Here is a 20,087-nt window from a genome sequence, read left to right as displayed (position 1 = left end):
GTCTTACAAATACCATCCTATACTCCACTCACCACCAAAGCTGTAGCCACAATCCTTCTGCAGGACACGCCAACACCACAGCTCACTGCTGAGCCCCGCTGGGTACATGATGTAAGGCTGCTCTCGTATTGACAACACTAGGACGTCCTGACCGTCTACTGGCCCTAACCCCCAAGGCAGCAATCCGAATCTAGAAACAGTATAATGCTGTCTAAGACCTCATACAGTGTCTTACATTACTGATTCTGAGTTACACCCTCCAGAGCTGCACTCACTATTCTGCTGGTGGAGTTACTGTGTACATACAGTGGGTATACATACAATAAGTATAATGCAGAGGGGGTAATATTTATGGTCAGTAACTTCACCTGTGAGACAGAATCTATAGAACATTCCAGATAATCATATTGTAGGGTTTCTAAATTATTTACCATTTTATTCCATGAAATAAGGATTTCATACAATAGAAGAATATAAGGTAAACATAACTTCTGATATGTTGCTGTCCATGGTGAGATTAACAATTCCTTCCATACTTGTTATTATCTATTCAGTCTCCTTTCCCCAGTTCTCAGCTGCTGCTTTCTGCTGAAGACACAAATCTGTGTGTGAGCTTTTCTCTCTGCCTCACCCCCCTTCTCCCTTTATAGACGGATGATGTAAACAAGTCGCTGGCAGGCTTTATCTGCAACATTGTAATGCTGGAAGGGATAATCAAAAGTAAGTTCATCAGCACCTTGACCTCAGAATAACCCTCCCAGCATTACAAAGAAGCTACAATGTTGCACCCTACTTCTGGGGACTTTTTGGACTGTCTTCTGGGGATAAAGCGTATGGAGGACCTCTCCACACATACTGAACGTGACAAGACCTTGTTCAATAGGACATGGTTTTGTTGGGAGGTGTTCAGTGACTCAGGTGGCGTTGTGACCTGGATCTCACAATCTTGGCGTTAGCCTTATTGTGGTACCTTCTATTTATAAAGATGTCTGTTGCTGCTTTAGCGCTCTTTCTTTCTTCTCTTCTTCCTTTCTTACTTCTCTCTTTCCCCCTTTCTTTTTCTATCCCTCTCCTGTATTGTCTCCCCTTCCACCCCCCTTACCTCATGTTTTTAGTCTGGTTAGGCCCAGTTATTAGTTAGTGCCTTACATAAGATGATCATTTTCTTTTATTTTGTTAAGCTATAGAAGTGCATTGGGTGAGATACTGTGTCTTTCTCCTTGGGTCCCCTGACTTTGCAGTATATATTGCCAAATTCTTGTGATAACGTGAGATTATCTGCCTTGACCTCTCGCGCACTGTTATTTATTCAGTTGTATGATATTGGTCTCTCAATAAACCTTGATTTACAAAAAAAAAAAAAAAGAAGCTACAATGTTGCAGATACAGCCTGCCAGGTACTTGTTTACATCAGCCATCGCAGAAGAGAGGGGGGAGACGGAGAGAAAAGCTCACACACAGATTTTTGTCTCTTTAGCAGAAAGCAGCAGCTTAGAACTGTAGGAAGGAGACTGAATAATATGGAAGAGGTTAGTCTCACCATGGACAGCAACATATTACAGGGGTATTCCACTCAAATAGAACGTTTGGTATTTAGAGCAGAAACCTTTGTTTGCAGTTACAGAGGTTGGACATTTCCAGAAGTTCTTAAAGAGGTTTGCAGACCCTGCAGCAGGGATTGTGTCCCCCTCCTCCATACACATCTTCCAGGTTTCGGGGATGTCGATGCACAACATTAAGTTTCAGCTCCCTCCAAAGATTTTCTGTTGTGTTGAGGTGTGGAGACTGGCGGTCGCTCCAGAACCATGAAATGCTTCTTACGGAGCCGCTCCTTAGTTGTCCTGGCTGTGCGATACTCCCCCCGCCCCACAGTGGTGACTGTGTTCTTGAAGTTGTACTCATCCTCCTTCTTCCTCCGGCGAATGGAGTTAATATCATAAAGTATTTTGGTCGCATCTGACCACATGACCTTCTCCCAAGTCTCCTCTGGATCATCCAGATGGTCACTGGTAACACCACCGAGGCCTGGACATGTGCTGGTGTGAGCAGGGGGAACTTGTGTCTCCTGTAGAATTATAATTCATGATGGTGTAGTGTGTAGCAGTAATCTATAAGGTTGTGGTCCCAGCTCTTGTTAGGTCAGTGACCAGGTCCTCCCAACCTTTTGCAGAATCATCCTTACTCCATGAGGTGAGATCATGCGTGGAGCCCGAGACTGAGGAAGATTGACAGTCATCATGTGTTTCTTCCATTCTCTAATAATTGCGCCAACAGTTGTTGCCTTCTCACCAAGCTGCTGCCTGTTGTCCTGTAACCCATCCCAGCCTTGTGCAGGTCTACAATGTTGTCCTGATTTCCTTACACAGCTCTTTGGTCTTGGCCATGGTGGAGAGTGATGAGTGTGTGGTCAAGTGATTATTATACAGGTAACAAGATGAAACAGTCGCAGGTAATCCAGGTAATGAGGGCAGAGAAGGAGGAGCTTCTTAAAGAGACACTGACAGCTCTGTGAGAGGCATAATTTATGCTGGGCGGTCGGTGATCAAATCCTTATTTCATGTAATAAAATGGTGAATAATTCTTTATAAATCCTACGATGTGATTATCTGGAAGGTTCTGTAGATTCTGTCTCTCACAGGTGAAGTTACCGACCAGAGATATTGCACCCCGCTCCATTCTGTGTGAGTGGGAAATCTTGCAGAATCAGCAGTGTATCAAAAACTTATTTTCCCCACTTGCACATTAGGTTGGGTTCACTTCAGTGTTTTTCTCATTCATGAACAGATCCGTTCATATCAAATGATCAGGAACAAACTGGTTGCACAATTATCAGGGGGGTTTTTAGCGGTCCGTTTGCATTTTGACTTAAAGGGGTAGTTCACCCAAATTTTTTTTCTTTCAAATCAACTGCTGCCATGAAGTGCCAGAGATTTGTAATTTACTTCTATTAAAAAATCTCAAGCCTTCCAGTACTTATCAGCTGCTGTATGCCCAACAGGAAGTTGTATTATTTCTAGTCTGGAGAGCAGGAGAGGTTTTCTATGGGGATTTGCTACTGCTCTGGACAGTTCCTGACATGGACAAAGGAGGCAACAGAGAGCACTTTGTCAGACAGGAAAGAAAACACCACTTCCTGCTGGACACACAGCAGCTGATAAGTACTGGAAGACTTAAGATTTTTTAATAGAAGTGAATTACAAATCTCTGGCACTTCATGGCACCAGTTGATTTGAAAGAAAAATTTTTTGGGTGGACTACCCCTTTAACGCCTGACTTCTGTCCATTCGTTTACATATCAGTTTATATTTATTCCTAGTTTCTCACTTCTGCGCATGCTCGATGAAACAGAACTTATGGCGACTGATAACTTGCAAATGGATGGGAACATAATCACCTTCGCTGACTATAATGTAAATTTAAAAAAAGGAAGCGCAGTTTCCATTCAAAATCCATCTGTTTCTTGTGGCAGGATTAAAAAAAAAATAAAAAAAATGTAATGGCCATCCCAAAAAAAGGAACAATATTTATTGAATGGGGAGAAAGATCCGCTAGGTTCCGTTTTAGGTATGTGCCAGAGGGTCAGGGGCTGGTGTGAATCTAGCCTTAAAGGGGTACTCCAGAGAAAAGCATTTTCCCAGTAATTAAAACACATTAAAAAGTTATATAACTGTAATATGCTTCAATCACCTATCTGTCCCTCCCTCCCACCAGGAAGTGAAGAAAACTCATTATTACCTAATGACTGTAGTCCCCAGGCTTTTCTGTGGCAGCCATTTGGTGACAATGACATTAAGAGGGAGGCAGGTCTAAGCCCTGTTAGGCCAACCTCCCTTTGTCACATGACTCAGGTTGCTCAGCTTTGATTGACTGAACAAGCTGTAAGCCATCTAACAGTTTTACAGAGTCAGTTAGACATCACAGGAGACAAAGTGCATCATGGGAAACCCCAAACGAGGAAGTGAAGAAAAAATGAAGACACCAACTGGAGCTTCAGGGACCTGCAAACAGTGGGAAATTCAAACTGAGAACTACTCAGGAGTGATGGTAAGTTTATGATTGATTTTTTTTTTTATCAGCACCACCGGAGTACCCCTTTAATGGTCCTGAGAGAGCTGCACTCACTATTGTGCTGGTGGGGTCACTGTGTACATACATTACTGATCCTGAGTTACATCCTGTATTATACTCCAGAGCTGCACTCACTATTCTGCTGGTGGGGTCACTGTGTACATACATTACAGATCCTGAGTTACATCCTGTATTATACTCCAGAGCTGAACTCACTATTCTGCTGGTGGGGTCACTGTGTACATACATTACAGATCCTGTACTAACCCTAAGTTACATCCTGTATTAGAGTATGTGCACACTAGGGAATGAATTCCATAGTCTGCACATACCCTTAAGAGCTGCATTCACTATTCTGCTGGTGGGTTGACTGCACATACATTAGATTACTTCAGTTACATCATCTCCATTGTTACTGGCCACGCATTGCTGAGTCCTGCGCAGAGGATTTCAGGACTGAGCTCAGGAATAATAAATATGGCGAATACTGAGCTGATTGAGGTAACTGTATCGGAAATAAAGGAAACTCATCCTGACAGGCAGCATCTCGTGCGTCACGAAGTGCGATGGCGCAGGTTTTGGTTCACATGCAGGACGTGTTATGATAAAACCTGCCAGTGTTATGGGTGAGTGAGGTGCAAGCGTCCCAGTGACGTCATAGTGGGAGACGGGCGTGATCTCCAGTGCTCAATGGATCAAGGAGCTGGCCAGGTCTGTTTAACCTCTTTACCGCCAGCGATGGCCGCAAGAGATTAACGTATATGTTCATGTAAACCCGAAAGCTCAGTGTAGAAGACAGCGATGAAAGCGAATCTCTGCATAAGGGTAGGTTCACACTAAGGAATTCTCACGGATAAACTCTGCGGAATTCCATCGACATGTCACTACTTTAGGCGGATAGTGGAATACGCCGGCCCACAGAATGGTGTCTATGGAGCCGGCGGAAAGGCGCGCGGACATACTGCGGAATTCCGCAGACATTATCCGCAAGAATTCTTCAGTATGAACCCACCCTTACATGGGAACAAATTTCAACCCCCCCAATAGGTGGACACATAGGAGGCCATTCACCTGGAAGACAAAAGGAGTCTGTCTAATGCTGAAGGAGTTAACCAGGGAATGTCGCTATATGGCGATTATGTGCCTCATGGTGGAGAGCTGCTAAATATAACCGCCACATTGTCTGCACAAGAACAGAAGAAAGAGCCAAGGGTCCTCAACACTGGGGCCCCGAGGTGCACAGAGGCCAGGAGAGCCAGGCCCCAGCCCTACAGCCGCTCATCTGGCTCAACTTCAAGGATACGGCTAATTATCAAACACCGCAAGGACAGAGTGAGCGCTCAGTGATGAAGAGGAACTCACCAAGCACGACAACAGCTGGGTCTGAACAACGTTACAGTCACTGAAGAGAGGCTGAAGGGGGCGCTTCTCAGCGCCAAACTATACATCATGACTTAATACCCCCCGACCTGACACTGTGCCACCCCCATAAGTCTCCACCACATTCTGCCCCATCCATTGTGGGTTCTCCACCCCGGAACTGACCTTAATGGGAAGAGCGCAGCAATATGAACAACACGCGAGGTTATCCGCACATGTATAACCAAAACCTGAGGATCGGTCAGCACCATCAAACCGGGGAGATAAAGAGCAGGTGAACCCTCAATGCACCTGCTGAGATCACATCCAGATACTAGCACCAAATATATAAAAACATAATACAACCCAAGTAAAGATGTAGATGCATTGACTGAGGAGAAGAGTATAAAGCAGAATACAAACTAAAAGTCTACACAGCAACATACAGGACAGCGCACTACGAAAGCAGAACAGGACAGCGACCCCAAATGCGGCAACAGTGTATCCATTATCACATCTCACAGGATGCAGCCTGTCCTGCAATATAACAGTACCACTGTAAAACTGTACAACCCCACATTGGTACAAGGCCATGGTGTAACCTGGGGCCACTACAAAGATGCCCCATCGCTTGCTTAATTTTGTCTCCCATAACATGACTATTACTCAGGATCAGTCATCATGGAATTTAGGTCACATGTCATTTGGCGACATCATAACCCCTGTGCAGGTTCCTCTATTATGGAGTCAACAGAAGTTCAACAGAATTTATGCAGAGCGAGTCACGGCATTGGGGTGGGGGCGGCTGGATGGGTCTCTGAGGGTCAGAGGTCAGCCTCCGGAGGTCACCGCTTGTCTTCACATCACACAGAAAACAAAAAGGTCACATTTTTAAAATAACTTTTAATTAAAGGTTTCTGCAAAGGTAAAATATTAAAATGTAATTGAATCAAATCAGATTTCTAATGAAGAGTCTAAAGCGTGGCGTTAAAATTCAGTAAGACAAAAACCGAGAGAGAAAGAAGCGACCTGGTGCTGCTGCCATTGTACAGCATAATACAGACAGACATAATAAATAGCTTTACCCCCTCCACACAACTCTATGTACAACAGCAGGTGACAGTAGCTCAAAACCCCCCATATAAAACAAAGACCAGGCCCTCCCCCGGAGCAGCCCCTACATAGGGGTTCACATTTATCAAAAATCGCTCCCCAATGCCACATAAAGGGGCCACCATCCCGGAGGGGGTGGCCACGTACCAGAGCTCCAGTCTTTGTGCTGTGTAAGGCAGCAAGAATACTCGAGGGAAGGCCCTGAGCTCAGATCTCCCACCAGGAACCCATAGAAGAGGCCAACACAGACACAATCCCCATACAAAAACACAAAGAAATAGAGCGCTGCAAACCCTCAAGCAGCCAGGAGGGGGCTCCACTTCTAACTGAAAGTCAGCATCTTGCTTGCGTGATTTTAGGCACTAGACACAAGGCAGTACAAATATGCAGCCCCCCATTTATCACCATAGCTGGCACCGCGCCTGAGGGTAGTAATGCACTACAGGAGTAAGGCAGCCAGCGCTGAAGCAGCCACCTTTAGGACCTGGGAGCGGGTGATCAACAATGTCCAACAGCGAGAGCCCTGACCGGGTGGACATCATGGAGCAGGTGAATGAAGCCGGAGAGGAGGAAGAGAGGGCATTACACCATGGCGCAGAGGGAGGCCATTAAAGCAGGAGTCAGCATCGGGTACCTAAGAGGGCAGAGGTGCCAGTGCCCCCCACAGATAAAAACACTTGGTACAATCTTTAGAAGTAAAACTTTCCAGAGGATTAAACTTGTATAATATGGAAGGGGGAGGATAAAACCATAAAACAAGGGCTGCAGATGGCGGTCCGCCGCCAGCCGCTGTCACTCCTCTGCCATGTGATCAGTCATGTGACATTCCAGTCCCACAGGGAGATGCAGCATTAGTCTCTTGGTGCTGGGGAAGGGGGCGATTCCCATCCTTCAGGTGCACTTTAAAAATTTACCAGTTTTTTTTATCCCATTTTTGTTATTTTTTTCCTCTTAAAGTCACTCACCCCCCCTACAATCCCTGGGCGGGGCCGGGGGAGGGGCTCACCACTCAGCGTCACCAATGGCTTTGGAGAAAACAAAGTCACGGCCGTTCAGGTTCATGATTCCATCTTTAAGATGAAACTTCCACTTGTTTTTACTCCTGTGGATCTGAAAAAGGGGGAGAGATTGGAGACATTATATAGGGAGCCAGAAAGGTGAACAGGATGAAAAGCTGGGGTCTGTAACAGCTGTCAGAGCATGCTCGGAGTTGTAGTTTTGCTCCGTTTGACAGTATATGGATGCCCATAAATCTTAGATCTACAGGACACTTCTGCCATCTGGTGGTAACATGAGGTAGCTGCACCCTCAGGTATAGACGGCACAGGCCTTGTGTGCCCCCTGCAGCAGAACATACACATGTAGTGACAGGTCACCCGTTGGCGTCATGGAGACTTCCTACCTTATCGTACTGGCAAACAACAACATTCTCGGTATCAAACAGCTCCTGCCCCTCCTCGTCGCTCACGTCATCCTCACTGTTCAGTGGCTCCTGCAGCCAGAAGAGGAGAAAGTTACTAGACATGACTCTGGGAAACTACAACCCCCAGCATGCCCTGGCGGCTCAGTCTCTACCTCCTCCACTTGGCCATCCTCGCCGTCCTTCTCCTTGTCCTCCTCTTCTTCGTCATCATAATCTTCATCCTCGTCTTCATCCTCCTCAGAGGAAGTGTCCCCAGCACCGTCCACCTGCAGAACAAGAGGCGCTTGCTGTTGCCCCTGCTGCGCCTGCTGAGCGTTAGTCACAGAGAGTTGCCCCTGCGCTGGCGCTTGAGGAGCTGCGACAGTGGTTGGGATGACTTGGGACTTGTTGCCTGTGAACAGGATCTGCTGAGGTTGTATGATGACGCCGGTCTGCTGCGAAAGGCCACCAGGCAGAGGGGCCAAAACCTGAAAGAAATGGGCCAGTCACCATGGTGTCATCATATAGTGGCTCCCCCATGCCCACCATCACAGAGGGACCACTACTCACCTGCTGGATGACGGGAGCCTGAACCCCTCCAGGCTGCATCTGGGGGATTACCTGCTGCTGTAGGACCATGGGCTGCTGTGGCTGGATGATATACTGGGCGCCATTGGCCGCTCTGACCACCTGAAGGAGCTGACCTGTGGGGAGAGTAATGGACGTCAATATGGCAGCAGCTGCCAGACCCCCGAAGCGCAACCCCAAAACTGCAGTTAGCCCTCACACTGCAAAAGAGAGGAGGGCTCCTCAAGAATCCCTGTAAATTAGCCACAGTGCAACATGACACCTAAAGGGGGGAAGAAGAGGCTAAATCTAACCGAAGATTTAGCTACATGCCGCTTATAATACTAATCTTAATCTTAAATGGTAAAAGGGGTACACGGCTCCCCAGTACCCCCTAAACTATACCCTAAAGCAGTGTCCCCCAACCTGTGAGCTGCAAGTTGCTGCAAAACTACTTCTCCCATCATGCATAATGATTGGTAAAAACAGTCCTATAAGACAGGCCTGTGCCCCCCTCCGCCTGCTCTCTACCTACCCGAGTTGGTGATGAGCTGCTGGACAGGTGTGACCCCTGCGGGAAGGGCCAGGGTAGCCGCAGTGGCCGCTGCACTCTGTAAGAGAAGACAAGAGGTGGATTGTAGGAAGCAACATATGGCAACCCACCAGCCCCCTGTCACATGCCAGAGACCGAGCCCCCCACCCCCATTGCCGCAGTGTACCATTCCTTGTGGTGCCATGTGCTGGATCAGCTTGGAATCATTGCTCGGGATCAGGACTTGCTGCTGAGACCCTGAAACCAGAGGAGAAGGACAGTGAATGTGATGCACAGGAGATAGAGGTGCCCCCCCCCCCCATATACAGAAGAGACAGGGGAGGGCAGCACCTCAATCATCAATCTGCCATCCCAACATAACATGGGCCTCTCAGTGGGTGGGCACTATGATGGTGGCCACACTGGTAGTCACCCCCATTCCCAGCATCCCCTGCTCACAGTGCTGCACCAGACCTTGGTGTGCGGCCGGGATGAGGACCTGCTGTGTGGGTGCTTGGTGAGTGGCAGTCGGCTGCTGCTGCGCCTGTACATGGTGGTGGTGCTGCTGGTGCTGCTGGGACTGGAGGAGAAGCTGCTGCTCCTCCGAGTGGAATCCGTCCACAGCCTTCGACTGCATCAGTTTGTTCTCCCATAGCTGGAAGAGAAGGAGACAGTCAGCATGGTGGCACACAGAGGAAGAGTGGGGAGGAGATAAGAGGACAGAGGAGGGGGGGGAATCAGGGCACAGTTGTGGGGATGGAGGGGGGCTCACCGTCTTGAGCTCCACCAGCACCTGCTCGTCCACCCCCTCGTCCAGGAACAGCTCCCGCACATCATTGATCACGTCCTCGATCACCGAGCGGTACAGTTTAGGCTGCACAACAAAACAGACACAGTCAGATACCAGAAAAATAGTCAGGGCCGGCGGCCATGACACCAAGCGTAACAGGAAGGTAACTGCACCTCAACCCAAGATGGCTGCTGCCCATACCAGGACCCTTCATGCTGCAGGGGCCCAAATCACACCAGTAACATGACAGGGGGGGTGTCTACACCTCCAAACTGTCCCACCAAATACTACTATTGTTCTCTTTTATCAGCTTATGATCTGCTGGAGACCAAAGGGGTGAAGGGATACCCCAGAGGAAATCATCAAATCAACTGGGGTACTTTTGTATAAAAACCTGCAGTTTTCCAGCACTTATCAGCAGCTGTATGTCCTGCAGGAAGTGGTGTATTCTCTTCAGTCTGACACAGTGATCTCTGCTGCCACCTCTGTCCATGTCAGGAACTGTCCAGAGCAGCAGCAAATCCCCATAGAAAACCTCTCCTGCTCTGGACAGTTCCTGACATGGACAGAGGTGGCAGCAGAGAGCACTGTATCAGACTGGAGAGAATACACCACTTCTTGTAGGACATGCAGCAGCTGATAAGTACTGGAAGGCTGGAGATTTTTTTTTAAATAGAATTAAGTTACAGATCTGACAGTGTTTTCCCCTCTGGTGACCAGGAGACGAGCTGTGACCTGGTTCTGCTCACAGCACAATGCATGGTGTTGTTACAATGTGTCAGTGCAGTCACCATGGGGTATATGTCACACTCAGCCCACCAGTCACGGTATCACTAAGGTGACTGTGCCATTCTATACCCCAGACACCACATGATTACATAGAGGCTGTATCCGGGGGTCCTCACAGTGTGAACGCTCCCCTAGGCCCCACTCCTATGGTGTTAGAGACATATTAGACACTAATAATCCCTGTAACAACAGCCAGGGACTTTATAAAGCACAGATAACACAGTCAGCTTAAAGGGACAGATCATAGAGGTAAGTAAAACATGGTGACAGGAGACCACCTCTAATCAATAGAGTTAAGGTCTGATCCAAAACACAGCGACTTAAACCATAGCTATTCCAACAAAGAGGTTCTGCAGCAGCTGGACTCATGCAGCTCCCCCCACAGCAGCTATAGGGTCCTGTATCTGCCCTGGTCTCTCCCGGAGCTGACGCTCTATCCGGCTTGGCGTACACAGAGCTCTGCACTCCGGGGACTGAGAGTGCTCTATATATACAGGGGGGAGGGGCAATGACATCACCGGCTCCCCCTCCCCCGGCTCAGCTCTGTGTATATAGAGGCGGCCGGGGAGACACAATGTATCAGGACGACGGAGACAACGTTACAGTGTGTGCTGCTTATTACACTCCAGTGCGGACCGTCACATTATACACAGCACCCGGGGGGGAGGGGGACGCTGAGCCCTACGCCCCGAGACTGTGTGTGTGTGTGTGTGGGGGGGGGGGGCAGAGCCCTACGCCCCGAGACTGGGGGGGGGGGGGGGAGGGGGACGCTGAGCCCTACATCCCGAGACTGGGGGGACGCTGAACCCTACGCCCCTAGACTGGGGGGACGCTGAACCCTACGCCCCTAGACTGGGGGGACGCTGAGCCCTACACCTCGAGACTGGTGGGGGGACGCTGAACCCTACGCCCCTAGACTGGGGGGACGCTGAGCCCTACGCCCGTAGACTGGGGGGACGCTGAGCCCTACACCTCGAGACTGGTGGGGGGACGCTGAGCCCTACGCCCCTAGACTGGGGGGACGCTGAACCCTATGCCCCGAGACTGGGGGGAAGCTGAACCCTACGCCCCTAGACTGGGGGGACGCTGAGCCCTACACCTCGAGACTGGTGGGGGGACGCTGAACCCTACGCCCCGAGACTGGGGGGAAGCTGAACCCTATGCCCCGAGACTGGGGGGAAGCTGAACCCTACGCCCCTAGACTGGGGGAGGGGGGGACAGACACTGAGCCCTACACCCCGAGAACAGGGGGCCTGATAAAAGAGTAAGAGGGGTCGACACTAAAACCAAAGCCCAAGACTGTCACCCCTAACAGCTGTGGCCCCTTGTTTCCCCCGTTTCTCCTCACGGCTGTGGCCCCTTGTTTCCCCCGTTTCTCCTCACGGCTGTGGCCCCTTGTTTCCCCCGTTTCTCCTCACGGCTGTGGCCCCTTGTTTCCCCCGTTTCTCCTCATGGCTGTGGCCCCTTGTTTCCCTTCTGTGGCCCCTTGTTTCTCCTCACGGCTGTGGCCCCTTGTTTCTCCTCACGGCTGTGGCCCCTCGTTTCCCTTCTGTGGCCCCTCATTTCCCTTCTGTGGCCCCTCATTTCCCTTCTATGGCCCCTTGTTTCTCCTCACGGCTGTGGCCCCTTGTTTCCCTTCTGTGGCCCCTTGTTTCCCTTCTGTGGCCCCTTGTTTCTCCTCACGGCTGTGGCCCCTTGTTTCCCTTCTGTGGCCCCTTGTTTCCCTTCTGTGGCCCCTAGTTTCTCCTCACGGCTGTGGCCCCTTGTTTCCCCCGTTTGTCCTCACGGCTGTGGCCCCTTGTTTCCCCCGTTTGTCCTCACGGCTGTGGCCCCTTGTTTCCCCCGTTTGTCCTCACGGCTGTGGCCCCTTGTTTCCCCCGTTTGTCCTCACGGCTGTGGCCCCTTGTTTCCCCCGTTTGTCCTCACGGCTGTGGCCCCTTGTTTCCCTTCTGTGGCCCCTTGTTTCTCCTCACGGCTGTGGCCCCTTGTTTCCCTTCTGTGGCCCCTAGTTTCTCCTCACGGCTGTGGCCCCTTGTTTCCCTTCTGTGGCCCCTCGTTTCCCTTCTGTGGCCCCTTGTTTCTCCTCACGGCTGTGGCCCCTTGTTTCCCTTCTGTGGCCCCTTGTTTCCCCTCATCTCCCCCTCGGTACCCGGGACCCCAGAAGAATGGCGGGAGCACCAGAACACCCGCCGTGCCGCCCCAATCCTCGGGCCCCGGGCTGTGTCCCGGCTGAGAGCCCCGGTTACCCGCAGTCACTCGGGGGTCCGGGCTCTTACCACGGGGTTGGCGTTGGCCGCGGTCGCCATGTCCCGCAGTGCGCGCTCCCCGCCCCCGGTGCTGCCTCCTCTCTCGGCGGCTGCTTCTCCTTTATATACGGACACCGAGCGCGAGACGCAGCCAGCAGGTCACTGGGGGGGCGGCTATCCTCGCGAGAAGAGCGCGTCACCGGGGGCGGGGCAACGCGGAGGCTGCCGGGAAGCGTAGTCCTCGGGCGTGAGGGGAGCGGCGCCTGTTAACCCCTGAGGTGCTAGAGCGGAAAGACCTCGGCGCAGGGCGGTGCGAGTGCGGGGCCCCGGCTGTGGGGGGCGCTGGGACCTGTAGTTCTGCTGCAGCCGGCTGTGTGACAACAATGTGTGGAGTGACCCCTCCTCATCCGCGGCGCCGGGGGAGGGGCTGTTTACTTCTCTATGTCTGTGGGGGAGGGGAGCAAGAGGCTGACCACAAAGGCTGGCACTCTACCCATAGAGGTGAGGTGGTACGGTCCATGCTCCCACTGATGACGTCATATATAGAGTGTGTGAGGTCAGAGACCACGGGATCCACCCGACCTGAAACAATCTCCCCCCCCCCCCCCCCATCTGACCGACCATGTTTCTCTATATAGATCTGGATCCATCTGACCGGCCATGTTTCTCTATAGAGATCTGGATCCCTCTGACCGGCCATGTTTCTCTATAGAGATCTGGATCCATCTGACCGGCCATGTTTCTCTATAGAGATCTGGATCCATCTGACCGGCCATGTTCCTCTATAGAGATCTGGATCCATCTGACCGGCCATGTGTCTCTATAGAGATCTGGATCCATCTGACCGGCCATGTGTCTCTATAGAGATCTGGATCCATCTGACCGGCCATGTTCCTCTATAGAGATCTGGATCCATCTGACCGACCATGTTTCTCTATAGAGATCTGGATCCATCTGACCGGCCATGTTTCTCTATAGAGATCTGGATCCATCTGACCGACCATGTTTCTCTATAGAGATCTGGATCCATCTGACCGGCCATGTGTCTCTATAGAGATCTGGATCCATCTGACCGGCCATGTTTCTCTATAGAGATCTGGATCCATCTGACCGGCCATGTTTCTCTATAGAGATCTGGATCCATCTGACCGGCCATGTTTCTCTATAGAGATCTGGATCCATCTGACCGGCCGTGTTTCTCCACAGAGATCTGGATCCATCTGACCTGCCATGTTTCCCTATAGAGATCTGGATCCATCTGACCGGCCATGTTTCTCTATAGACATCTGGATCCATCTGACAGGCCATGTTTCTCTATAGAGATCTGGATCCATCTGACCGGCCATGTTTCTCTTTAGAGATCTGGATCCATCTGACCGGCCGTGTTTCTCCACAGAGATCTGGATCCATCTGACCGGCCATGTTTCTCTATAGAGATCTGGATCCATCTGACCGGCCATGTTTCTCTATAGAGATCTGGATCCATCTGACCGGCCATGTTTCTCTATAGAGATCTGGATCCATCTGACCGGCCATGTTTCTCTATAGAGATCTGGATCCATCTGACCGGCCATGTTTCCCCACAGAGATCTGGATCCATCTGACCGGCCATGTTTCTCTATAGAGATCTGGATCCATCTGTCCGGCCATGTTTCTCTATAGAGATCTGGATCCATCTGACCGGCCATGTTTCTCTATAGAGATCTGGATCCATCTGACAGGCCATGTTTCTCTATAGAGATCTGGATCCATCTGACCGGCCATGTTTCTCCACAGAGATCTGCATCCATCTGACTGGCCATGTTTCTCTATAGAGATCTGGATCCATCTGACCGGCCATGTTTCTCTATAGAGATCTCGATCCATCTGACCGGCCATGTTTCTCTATAGAGATCTGGATCCATCTGACCGGCCATGTTTCTCTATAGAGATCTGCATCCATCTGACCGGCCATGTTTCTCCACAGAGATCTGGATCCATCTGACCGGCCATGTTTCTCTATAGAGATCTCGATCCATCTGACCGGCCATGTTTCTCTATAGAGATCTGGATCCATCTGACCGGCCATGTTTCTCTATAGAGATCTGCATCCATCTGACCGGCCATGTTTCTCCACAGAGATCTGGATCCATCTGACCGGCCATGTTTCTCTATAGAGATCTGGATCCATCTGACCGGCCATGTTTCTCTATAGAGATCTGGATCCATCTGACAGGCCATGTTTCTCTATAGAGATCTGGATCCATCTGACCGGCCATGTTTCTCCACAGAGATCTGCATCCATCTGACTGGCCATGTTTCTCTATAGAGATCTGGATCCATCTGACCGGCCATGTTTCTCTATAGACATCTGGATCCATCTGACCGGCCATGTTTCTCTATAGAGATCTCGATCCATCTGACCGGCCATGTTTCTCTATAGAGATCTGGATCCATCTGACCGGCCATGTTTCTTCACAGAGATCTGGATCCATCTGACCGGCCATGTTTCTCTATAGAGATCTGGATCCATCTGACCGGCCGTGTTTCTCTATAGAGATCTGGATCTATCTGACCGGCCATGTTTCCCCACAGAGATCTGGATCCATCTGACCGGCCATGTTTCTCTATAGAGATCTGGATCCATCTGACCGGCCGTGTTTCTCTATAGAGATCTGGATCCATCTGACCGGCCATGTTTCTCTATAGAGATCTGGATCCATCTGACCGGCCATGTTTCTCTATAGAGATCTGGATCCATCTGACCGGCCAAGTTTCTCTATAGAGATCTGGATCCATCTGTCCGGCCATGTTTCCCCACAGAGATCTGGATCCATCTGACCGGCCATGTTTCTCTATAGAGATCTGGATCCATCTGACCGGCCATGTTTCTCTATAGAGATCTGGATCCATCTGACCGGCCATGTTTCTCTATAGAGATCTGGATCCATCTGACCGGCCATGTTTCTCCACAGAGATCTGGATCCATCTGACCGGCCATGTTTCTTTATAGAGATCTGGATCCATCTGTCCGGCCATGTTTCTCCACAGAGATCTGGATCCATCTGACCGGCCATGTTTCTTTATAGAGATCTGGATCCATCTGACCGGCTATGTTTCTCTATAGAGATCTGGATCCATCTGACCGGCCATGTTTCTCCACAGAGATCTGGATCCATCTGACCAGCCATGTGTCTCTATAGAGATCTGGATCCATCTGACCGGCTATGTTTCTCTATAGAGATCTGGATCCATCTGACCGGCCATGTTTCTCTATAGAGATCTGGATCCATCTGACCGGCCGTGTTTCTCTATAGAGATCTGGATCCATCTGACCGGCCGTGTTTCTCTATAGAGATCTGGATCCATCTGACCGGCCATGTTTCTCTATAGAGATCTGGATCCATTTGACCAGCCATGTGTCTCTATAGAGATCTGGATCCATCTGACCGGCCATGTTTCTCTATAGAGATCTGGATCCATCTGACCGGCCATGTTTCTCTATAGAGATCTGGATCCATCTGACAGGCCATGTTTCTCTATAGAGATCTGGATCCATCTGACCGGCCATGTTTCTCTATAGAGATCTGGATCCATCTGACCGGCCATGTTTCTCTATAGAGATCTGGATCCATCTGACAGGCCATGTTTCTCTATAGAGATCTGGATCCATCTGACCGGCCATGTTTCTCTATAGAGATCTGGATCCATCTGACTGGCCATGTTTCTCTATAGAGATCTGGATCCATCTGACCGGCCATGTTTCTCTATAGAGATCTGGATCCATCTGACTGGCCATGTTTCTCTATAGAGATCTGGATCCATCTGACTGGCCATGTTTCTCTATAGAGATCTGGATCCATCTGTCCGGCCATGTTTCTCCACAGAGATCTGGATCCATCTGACCGGCCATGTTTCTCTATAGAGATCTGGATCCATCTGACCGGCCATGTTTCTTTATAGAGATCTGGATCCATCTGACCGGCCATGTTTCTTTATAGAGATCTGGATCCATCTGACCGGCCATGTTTCTCTATAGAGATCTGGATCCATCTGACCGGCCATGTTTCTCCACAGAGATCTGGATCCATCTGACCGGCCATGTGTCTCTATAGAGATCTGGATCCATCTGACCGGCCATGTTTCTTCACAGTGATCTGGATCCATCTGACCGGCCATGTGTCTCTATAGAGATCTGGATCCATCTGACCGGCCATGTTTCTTCACAGTGATCTGGATCCATCTGACCGGCCATGTTTCTCTATAGAGATCTGGATCCATCTGACCGGCCATGTTTCTCTATAGAGATCTGCATCCATCTGACCGGCCATGTTTCTCTATAGAGATCTGGATCCATCTGACCGGCCATGTTTCTCTATTGAGATCTGGATCCATCTGACCGGCCATGTTTCTCTATAGAGATCTGGATCCATCTGACTGGCCATGTTTCTCTATAGAGATCTGGATCCATCTGTCCGGCCATGTTTCTCCACAGAGATCTGGATCCATCTGACCGGCCATGTGTCTCTATAGAGATCTGGATCCATCTGACCGGCCATGTGTCTCTATAGAGATCTGGATCCATCTGACCGGCCATGTTTCTCTATAGAGATCTGGATCCATCTGACCGGCCATGTTTCTCCACAGAGATCTGGATCCATCTGACCGGCCATGTTTCTCTATAGAGATCTGGATCCATCTGACCAGCCATGTTTCTCTATAGAGATCTGGATCCATCTGACCGGCCATGTTTCTCTATAGAGATCTGGATCCATCTGACCGGCCGTGTTTCTCTATAGAGATCTGGATCCATCTGACCGGCCGTGTTTCTCTATAGAGATCTGGATCCATCTGACTGGCCATGTTTCTCTATAGAGATCTGGATCCATCTGACCGGCCATGTTTCTCCACAGAGATCTGGATCCATCTGACCGGCCATGTTTCTTCACAGTGATCTGGATCCATCTGACCGGCCATGTTTCCCTATAGAGATCTGGATCCATCTGACCGACCATGTTTCTCTATAGAGATCTGGATCCATCTGACCGGCCATGTTTCTCTATAGAGATCTGGATCCATCTGACCGGCCATGTTTCTCTATAGAGATCTGGATCCATCTGACCGGCCATGTTTCTCTATAGAGATCTGGATCCATCTGACCGGCCATGTTTCCCCACAGAGATCTGGATCCATCTGGCCGGCCGTGTTTCTCTATAGAGATCTGGGTCCATCTGACTGGCCGTGTTTCTCTATAGAGATCTGGATCCATCTGACCGGCCATGTTTCTCTATAGAGATCTGGATCCATCTGACCGGCCATGTTTCTCTATAGAGATCTGGATCCATCTGACCGGCCATGTTTCTCTATAGAGATCTGGATCCATCTGACCGGCCATGTTTCCCCACAGAGATCTGGATCCATCTGACCGGCCATGTTTCTCTATAGAGATCTGGATCTATCTGACCATCCATGTTTCTCTATAGAGATCTGGATCCATCTGACCGGCCATGTTTCTCTATAGAGATCTGGATCCATCTGACCGGCCATGTTTCCCCACAGAGATCTGGATCCATCTGACCGGCCATGTTTTTCTATAGAGATCTGGATCCATCTGACCGGCCATGTTTCTCCACAGAGATCTGGATCCATCTGTCCGGCCATGTTTCTCTATAGAGATCTGGATCCATCTGACCGGCCATGTTTCTCTATAGAGATCTGGATCCATCTGTCCGGCCATGTTTCTCTATAGAGATCTGGATCCATCTGTCCGGCCATGTTTCTCTATAGAGATCTGGATCCATCTGGCCGGCCATGTTTCTCTATAGAGATCTGGATCCATCTGACCGGCCATGTTTCTATATATAATAACTAAATACAAAAATAAGCCTACCATATCTTAACGGAACAAAATAATAAAAATTAGGAAAACATTATTAACCACAGGTTCCGATCTATCCCTACACTCATTCCTCCCCACTAACAACCCATACAATCTATAGCTACAATACACTGGCTTGAGAAAGACGTCATTGTGACGTCGAAACGTTGCAGTTTGTTCACTGTGTTTTTGTATGGAATAAACACCATCTAAGAGTTTTTCACGAAGTCTGAAGTGCTGCAGTTGTTTTCATTTATCTACATAGACACCTGCGGAACAAGGTGGGACGGCTGGCACACAGCAAGCCCTGACTCCCTGAGTGCTGCGTGTTTTCTGATTTGTCTACAATATATCCCCAACATATTTTATATATATATATATATATATATATATAGATCGTGCCAGTACTGGTGCCTCAGTAGATAGAACAGGCCACGGATGTAAGCAGATGAGATAACTGGACCCACAATGGACTCTGCTCTCTCCTTATCTCTCTCTATTGCTCTCCCTGCCTTGCCCTCAGTGCCTGCTGCCATCCGTCTCTCCACTACACACAGCTGGCTGCCCCCCTCCTGGACGTGGCTCACACTATATACAGGGGGAGGTGCTGTCATCACAGTGGGGTTTGCAGGTGATTGGACGGCCGCAAGAGATTATGGATAATCCCTTGCGCCTGCCAAGTGACAGTACTGTAAGTAAACATGTGCGTCCACTATCACAGCCGCCATGTTTAGCACATTTGTTAACGAATCACACAGAATCGCTTATCTCTACTCATAACTGTCAGCAGTGTCGGACCAGAGAATCCCCCGGGGGGCCCCCAGCTTTAGAACCTGCAAAAACACTGACTGACATTTTGTTTCTCACTGGTGGTTTATTGGTGGGCCCCCAGGATCATTTCCTCTGGTGGGCCCCAGATACCTCAGTCCGACACTGACTGTCAGCACGTATATATACATGATGTCAACTTCGCTTTAACCTGAGACTGTGCAGTGTGCTGTACATCCATCACATCACATGGTGGCAGCAGAGAGCAGTATATACAGTGTGTGCTGTACATCCATCTCATCACATGGTGGCAGCAGAGAGCAGTATATACAGTGTGTGCTGTACATCCATCGGATCACATGGTGGCAGCAGAGAGCAGTATATACAGTGTGTGCTGTACATCCATCACATCACATGGTGGCAGCAGAGAGCAGTATATACAGTGTGTGCTGTACATCCATCTCATCACATGGTGGCAGCAGAGAGCAGTATATACAGTGTGTGCTGTACATCCATCGGATCACATGGTGGCAGCAGAGAGCAGTATATACAGTGTGTGCTGTACATCCATCACATCACATGGTGGCAGCAGAGAG

The 20,087-nt window shown here is 49.8% G+C and overlaps 1 protein-coding gene across 2 annotated transcripts; it reads right to left on the bottom strand.

Annotated features, from left to right (window-relative positions):
* Positions 1 to 6,310: 6,310 nt before the first annotated feature.
* On the bottom strand, positions 6,311 to 13,047 carry GTF2A1 (general transcription factor IIA subunit 1). 2 transcript variants are annotated; one of them, XM_069951109.1, is made up of 9 exons: positions 12,897 to 13,047; positions 9,814 to 9,915; positions 9,501 to 9,696; positions 9,229 to 9,299; positions 9,045 to 9,120; positions 8,513 to 8,646; positions 8,116 to 8,430; positions 7,943 to 8,032; positions 6,311 to 7,650 (listed from the first exon to the last, which is right to left on the bottom strand). In XM_069951109.1, exons 1-9 carry the CDS (start codon positions 12,924 to 12,926, stop codon positions 7,543 to 7,545), a joined length of 1,122 nt encoding a protein of 373 aa, XP_069807210.1. In that variant the 5' UTR covers positions 12,927 to 13,047; the 3' UTR covers positions 6,311 to 7,542. The 2 variants fall into 2 exon arrangements, with proteins under 2 accessions (XP_069807210.1, XP_069807211.1); XM_069951110.1 differs by having other exon boundaries at positions 9,516 to 9,696; positions 12,897 to 13,046.
* Between the last annotated feature and the right edge of the window lie 7,040 nt (positions 13,048 to 20,087).

The sequence above is a fragment of the Dendropsophus ebraccatus genome, chromosome 13, assembly GCF_027789765.1.
Source record: "Dendropsophus ebraccatus isolate aDenEbr1 chromosome 13, aDenEbr1.pat, whole genome shotgun sequence".
Classification (NCBI taxonomy): domain Eukaryota; kingdom Metazoa; phylum Chordata; class Amphibia; order Anura; family Hylidae; genus Dendropsophus; species Dendropsophus ebraccatus.
This window is presented reverse-complemented; position numbering and strand designations above follow the sequence as displayed.

Bases quoted from the DNA above. Each gene is read 5' to 3' on its own strand.
- GTF2A1 (XM_069951109.1), bottom strand. From the start codon at position 12,926: ATGGCGACCGCGGCCAACGCCAACCCCGTG. The intron at 8,647-9,044 runs GTAGGTAGAGAG...CTCTCCCCACAG, and splicing joins GCAGCTCATCACCAACTCGG to GTCAGCTCCTTCAGGTGGTC. The intron at 7,651-7,942 runs GTAGGAAGTCTC...CCCCTTTTTCAG, and splicing joins TTGTTTGCCAGTACGATAAG to ATCCACAGGAGTAAAAACAA.